Source organism: Electrona antarctica (genome assembly GCF_951216825.1).
Source record: "Electrona antarctica genome assembly, chromosome: 13".
NCBI lineage: Eukaryota > Metazoa > Chordata > Actinopteri > Myctophiformes > Myctophidae > Electrona > Electrona antarctica.
In genome coordinates this window covers 1,824,898-1,832,397 of record NC_136794.1, presented here as the reverse complement: position 1 = coordinate 1,832,397, position 7,500 = coordinate 1,824,898, and the positions used below count along the sequence as shown (strand labels likewise).

The following is a 7,500-nucleotide window of genomic DNA, read 5'->3' as shown; positions in this document are numbered from 1 at the left end:
CTGATGTGATCAAGCGGCCGAAATGAGTTTTCTTCCGACGGGTGGCTGGCATCTCCCTTAGAGATAGCGTGAGAAGTTCAGTCACGCGGGAGAGACTCGGAGTAGAGCCGCTGCTCCTTCGCCTGGAAAGGAGCCAGCTTAGGTGGTTCGGGGCATCTGGTTAGGATGCCTCTCGGGCGTCTCCCTAGGGAGGTCCTCGAGGCACGTCCCACTGGGAGGAGACCCCCGGGGGGCAGACCGAGGCGCAGTTGGAGGAATCACATCCAATCACTGGCCTTGGAACGTCTCGGGATCCCCCCAGGAGGAAGTCACTTAATGTTGCTCTGGAGAGGGAAGTCTGGAACACTCTGGTGGAGCTGTTGCCCCCGTGACCTGACTACGGATAAGCGGTTGAACATGATGGATGGATGGATGCGCTGACCATCATGGCTGCTCCGGGGGGCAGTCGTCCGTCCCTTCCCGAGGCCTACACTACGTCAGAGTAATATAGTAAGAGAGTGGCGACACTAGCGTTGACTCCCATTGGAACATCGGAAGTGCTCATTCTATCTCAATGGGATAGTTCCAGCCATAGGAGCAATGTTTGGAACTATAGCCCATAGGCACCCACTTTGCGGCGAGATCAAAGCGTGTCGCTACTCTCCTACTCTACACTCTGCACTATACGTATACAGGACTACATCACTTCCGGGGCGGGCCGAAGTGACCCTTCTTCTTGTTTTCTGCTCATTGTTGCGGATTTTGCTGGCACTAGCGCCACACTGTGGCCTGGAGGGCTGGGGCAGGGTTGTGTTAAAACCACAGCTTTCCAAAAAAAAGATCCAGCTCGTTTTGTTACAGAAAATCAATCAACTGTTCATTCCAAAAATCAATCAACTATATACAGTCACTACACAATCCAAAAACACAGAATATAAAATGTGTTTTTTTTCCTTCTTCTTAGAAGCAAAACAACCAGCTCTTCAATCAATGGAGCAACTTATTTGAAGACGACGATTTGTCCTTCAGCATGTTGTCATCTGAAAAGCCACGTGTCTTCAACAACCCTCTTCTTGCAGATCTACAAGCTACGAGCTTGTAGATCTGCTACTTTTGAAAAATCGTGAAAATGCAGCGCAAATCTTTGAATATATATTCTTTCAGAGCAAACATTTTTAACTCAAATCTCATATGTGCTATAGGGCTTTAAGCAGTACCTTGTTGGTACTAGTTGACTAGTTGATAAGAAAACAATAATTATTTTCCCCGTTTTTGTATCGGCATCAAGATCAGCTAGATTATAGTCAGTCACCATTGTACACGGTTTTTAAAAATACAATTATTATTATTATTTTTACATAATAGGTAGGCCTAGTTAAACAACTAGTCGACTACAGTGATAGTCAACTAGACTATCACTAGTTAGTGAAAGCCCTAGTATATACATCATCATCATCAACAGCCATGAAGGTAACTAGTAGGAAAGATTCTCCATCTCTTCAGACAATCTTTGAGAAAACGGTGCTCAGTCTGTCAAATAGAGTGCTGTCTGATCATTCACATGTATTATCTGCCGTTAGAAGAGCAAACGCTTCAAACTCCCTTTCCTTCCCACTTCAATTGTTCTATACTAAACAACCGCCACAAAGTTCACAGCTCTTAGTGGGGGAGGGACCTCTTGACCTTCATCCGTTATTTATTGCACTTATAAGTTGTGAATACTCTAGTACTTTTTATATTCATACCATCTCTGATTGCAATTTTGCACTGATTTCTTGTGATACTCTGTGATACTATACCTTGTACAATGCTGCTATTGGGTGTATTGTCTGTCTGTGCTTTAAAACGTTGATGTACTACTGCACTTTTGCCCGAGACAAATTTCCCCTCGTGGGACAATAAAGTATATCTCATCTCATCATCATCATCATCAAACCCGGCAGTTATGCGGGAACGCCTATAAAAAACACAGACTTTCTGGCCTCGACAGCCCATACATCCACACAGAAAGGTCCTGTCTGATTGCATTAGACGACGTTAAACAATGTTAAACTCACTTTGCCACTCGATTTGCCATTCACTCCATGCATGATGCATTCAGGGCATAACATTGAGCAGTATAACCCACATCTGCAGGGCTTCCATAGAGAGAGAGAGAGAGAGAGAGAGAGAGAGAGAGAGAGAGAGAGAGAGAGAGAGAGAGAGAGAGAGAGAGAGAGGTTGCATGCTTGATTCTGATTGGTCAATTCAAACGGATATTTCACTTTAAAAAAAATCCTTGGGTCATTCTATCGCCGATGTTCGGAGGTCACTTATGATTTTCCGGGTGATCGAGATTGGAACGTTGGCGTTTTCTGGAGCAAGGACGTACGGACCTCGCCTCGGCTCGCTAGCATTTGGCGCTATCACTGTTAGCATCCAAGATGGCGACATACTGGACGCGCGTCATATACTACAAATCACGTGGCATCCAAGCGCCACCACTTTTTTCCAGCAGGTGGCACTCACTGTGCTCTCTCTCTCTCTCTCTCTCTCTCTCTCCCCATCTCCACCCCCTCCTCTCTCTCTATCTGTACAAGCCCTGCAGATGTGGGTTACATCACACGCCTCAACGAACCTGACCTACATACGTGTGTGTGTGTGTGTGTGTGTGTGTGTGTGTGTGTGTGTGTGTGTGTGTGTGTGTGTGTGTGTGTGTGTGTGTGTGTGTGTGTGCATGCGTGCGTGCGTGCGTGTACATACCCGTTTGGAGCTCAGTGATTCGCTCCACCAGTGACCAATCAGGGCTGTGGCCGCAGTGGGATTTGTCCAATAGGTTGTCCAGAACCTGTTTCAACCAATCAAATCACAAGTACTCTGTTGAAGTATCAATACTGGAAATACTCAAATACAGTCAAAATACCTCAACATTGGACAGACCACTACATCTCAGAGCCAAGATTTGTACTTTTACTTCACTACAATTATTTGAACACTTTAGTTACTAGTTACTTTGGCGATTTTAATTTTGATTAGAAAACATACATTAACCACTTCAACCCTATACATTTCGGCCATTTGAAAATAGCCGATCTACAAGCTCACAATGCGTCGCAACACGACGCATTGTGAGCTTGTAGATCGGCTATTTTCAATAGATTTCAATAGATAGACAACGTTCAAACTGTTCAAACTGGGTCAGGTTAGTGTTGCAGCGACATGAACGGCGGTGTTACTTGTGTGACGATTACGCTGGTTTAGGATCAGCAGCGCAAGACGTACCACGCGAGGCTTGCAAGCCCCCGTCCTGGGTTGCCTTGCGCTAATTTGAATGAAATCACCGGCGTGCAATTTTACTTCAAATCACGGATCCCGACAACCCATTTTGACCTGAGATCAGATTCTAAAAATGTCTTCTACATCCTGACAGTTTTCTGAAAAAGCTATGTTTCTATGTCAGTGGTTCTTCGATTTTTCAAAAATAGCTGACCTACAAGCTCGTGCGCGCCACTCGGTGGCGCGCTATGAGCTTGTAGATCTGCTATTTTTCAATAGCTAAAGCATAACATAATGCTAACACCAAAAGGGGTTCCCGCCCAAAATGGGTTAAACGAGGTGAAAGCAAACTAGCAACGCTCAAAGCAAATTAATATAAGGAGGTTAAAGCAACCATGGCAAGTTAACTACAATTTAGGCATTTAGCAGACGCTCTTATCTTATCATGAAGCTAAGCTAAGCTAAGAACAATATCTATATAATGAAACTACCGGTATACATATAAACGGACTACTTGTGCGTGCCGTGGATCATGGATGAAGAAGAGAGCAAAGTAGGAGCTGTTTATTTTTTATTTTGTTTTATAATTTTTATCCCACGATTTTGTAACCCATTTTTCACCCCTGTGTCAATTATCTAATGTGATCCTGGGCTCTACACACCCTCCGCCAACCTGGGGAGAGCAACGGACTTGAACTCATGCTTCCTTCATGCATGAGTGTCCAAGTTGCTCCTTTACACCTGACAGGGGGGAGTTTCCCTGGTTGGACGTAGTGCGTGGAAGGAACACGTTATTCCAACCAGTTCCTTTCCCCTCCATCAGGCGCCAACCCCGCCTCGGGTATGGGCACTGATGACGCGGAGGAGAGGAAAGGAGCTGTTTATAAGTGCGTTGAGTGAGTGTGGCGCCTTGTTAATATTCCATTCAGCCAAGACAGGCACATGCATCTGCTAAAACTGATTGTGTGTAAAAAAAAAATAATAATAATCCGCTCATTTTAAATGCACGCACGCTGAGAAGACGAGAAGAGTCTCCCTCACCCTCTGCTGTAGCCTGCAGGGAACCTGTCTGTCTGTCTGTCTGTCTGTCTGTCTGTCTGTCTGTCTGTCTGTCTGTCTGTCTGTCTGCCTGCCTGCCTGCCTGCCTGTCTGCCTGCCTGCCTGCCTGCGTGCGTGCGTGCGTCCGTCCGTAGGTGACTCCAGACCAAACAAACTTGTTCAGACTAGTCAAAGACTATACTTAAAACTGTCAGATTGCAACAGACTAGCATTTTTAAATCAGCACAAACCATGTCGGCCGACGAAACATTATTTCACCCCAATAAAGCCAATAAGCCTATCTCACAGAATTTCCCCGCCCCCCTTAATACGCCCCCTTTCGGGGTTAGTGGTGATAGCGTGACGTCACTCCATAGACGCTTCATGTTAACAGAGGTAATTTAAGAAGTCTACAACTTTTGTTTTCTCAAGGTAAGGTTTGTTCTATCTGTTCGAGCTGATTTACCATATTGTTTGCTTCATAATAATATTGGTCTGTCACATTTTTACATTAGAAAATGTACTTAGATTCTCCAGAGAAAAAAACGTGTAAATGCCCATGTTAAAGTCACCACTATTTACCGGAAGTGGGCGTGAAAAACGGGCTGTGAGATAGGCCTATTGCAAAAAGCAGCCTGCAGTGCATGGTTTGCAGTGTTGCCAGTTCTGATTATTATAAGTGACTTTGGACTAGTTTTCCTGCAGCATAGCTTAACAGGTTGAATGCTGCCAATGTACGGCGGTCTACTGCCTAAATATTGAGTTACCTTTGAACAGCCACTGCACTGACCGCTGAGTTGCTTCTCATGAAAATCCACTTTAAAATGGTGTAATGGCTTGTTGTTGTAGTGTAGTAGTAGTATTCCATAGCGGTGACCACAACAACAGACTCAGCGCACGGATTGTTCCTCCCATAAACAATGGGACTCAATTTCCCAGAACCCTTTGCGCCCCGTCATAGCGGACCTTTTTGCGATGACGTCATCAAAACGCGTCTCATATCCCATTCTGTTTGGTGGATTGACGGTATGACTTAAAACTGATTAAAAACGTGGATTACACATGAAAACATAACTCGGGCAACTCGCGAATCGCAGGGAAAGTGTTCTACAATTAATTAACTCGGACAACTCGTTAATAGGGGTCAAAGTGTTAATATTCATAGTTGCGCATTGCTTTAGTTTGGGCTCATTTCTGAAGTTGCTTATTTTGGCTTAATATCACGAAAATAGCTGATGAAATAGAGCTCAAGTGGTGAAACTGGTTGCTTCTTTTGGGCTCGTTTTCATAGACCTGGTCGCTTGTTTCACTCACGGAATCTGGCAACCGAGGAGCCTCCGCATCCCACAACAAAACAGGTTAACGGATAACGTCGGCTACGCCGAGGGTCGCCAGCCGACCGAACATGTTCGGCTCTTCATCAACGGGTTCCGACCCGTCGGCAAGGCGATATGGACGGCAAGCGACGGGACACTCTGTCTGTCTGTCTGGAGGTACCTTTAGAGAGTTGTCTGTCTGTCTGTCTGTCTGTCTGTCGGTCTTAAGAGAGTTGTCTTACCTGTCTGACCGTCTGTCTCTCGTCCACCATCATGGTCTTGGAGCTCTCATCAGACAGATGGACACGGATCACCAACTACACGCACACACACACACACACACACACACACACACACACACACACACACACACACACACACACACACACACACACACACACACACACACACACAGTAACCATTTATTTATGTCCACACAAAAGAGATGCATACAAGGACACAAATATTATACTGTAGGTGCAGTAGAGTTACATTTACACAATCATGGTATGTGTTTCCATGGTACAACAGAAATGTCACTCAGTACTCTATCTATGGGTATAAGTAACAGCGTCTCTGCGCTGCCAATTATAGCAGAGGCACTACAATACTGTGCCAGCCTTTTGCCTCCTTTTTGGGCATCCCGAGTTGTTGGAACCCTCTAACAACCAGTCTGTGGGTATAATATGTCCTAGTTGTTGAAACCCTCTATCAACCAGTCTGTGGGTATAATGTCTAGTTGTTGAAACCCTCTATCAACCAGTCTGTGGGTATAATGTCTAGTTGTTGAAAGCCTCTAACAACCAGTCTGTGGGTATAATATGTCCTAGTTGTTGAAACCCTCTAACAACCAGTCTGTGGGTATAATGTCCTAGTTGTTGAAACCCTCTAACAACCAGTCTGTGGTATAATGTCCCAGTTGTTGAAACCCTCTAACAACCAGTCTGTGGGTATAATATGTCCTAGTTGTTGAAACCCTCTAACAACCAGTCTGTGGGTATAATGTCCTAGTTGTTGAAACCCTCTAACAACCAGTCTGTGGGTATAATGTCCTAGTTGTTGAAACCCTCTAACAACCAGTCTGTGGGTATAATGTCTAGTGAAACCCTCTAACAACCAGTCTGTGTTATAGTGTCTAGTGAAACCCTCTAACAACCAGTCTGTGGGTATAATGTCCTAGTTGTTGAAACCCTCCAACAACCAGCCTGTGGATATAATGCCCTAGGCTGCCAAATATAAGAACAAATAGTCTGAACTTATTAGCCCAGCTCTGAGATGGTATTTAGAAGTGGTTGGTATTTAATGACATTGGTCATAAAGGCTTCCTCTAGGCTATAGGGTCAAAGGTGTTGGCTATCTCTAATACAGACACTTCTCTGGATTCTTCATCAACCACAACAACATCTGGTGTATTATAGCTGTCAAAGAGGTCTGGGTTATCGCAGAGTTGGAACATGGATGGAATGACACGGGAATGTTTGTACATTCTCACTGAGGATGCATGCTATTTTGATATATGTCCTTTGCTATAATGTGTCTTGCAGAGAAAACAGCGAGTTGAGACAACAGGCTTGAAAGGTTCACTTCTGTGTGAACTCTAAACATTACACCTATAGCTATGTTTAGTTTTATTCATTCGGTTGGTTTTAATTCGTTTTTAGTGCAGATTTGGTAGGTTTTAGTAGTTTTTACAGATGAAACCACAGAAACTAAAACTAAGGGCATTGTGTCTATAATCCACCCGTTGTCAAAGTCCCGCCCGTGGTTGTGCCCCTCTTCGCACCCATTGGTTGCCGCTTCGTGGTTGGACAAAAATCCTTTATCTCCATCCACTACCATTGAAATAAGGTGTTTTTCAGTTGCTTCGTGTTGATATTCTGTGCATTCAATTCTATTTTAAACTTGGTCATCA

General features: G+C 44.5%; 1 protein-coding gene across 1 annotated transcript in view; it reads right to left on the bottom strand.

Annotated features, from left to right (window-relative positions):
• LOC306935512 (ras-associated and pleckstrin homology domains-containing protein 1-like) overlaps positions 1–7,500 on the bottom strand; it is a 55,907-nt gene that overhangs the window by 22,779 nt on the left and 25,628 nt on the right. Inside the window, 2 exon segments of the mRNA XM_079518613.1 lie at positions 2,722–2,806; positions 5,831–5,905. Of these exon segments, the coding sequence (XP_079374739.1) occupies positions 2,722–2,806; positions 5,831–5,905 (160 nt within the window).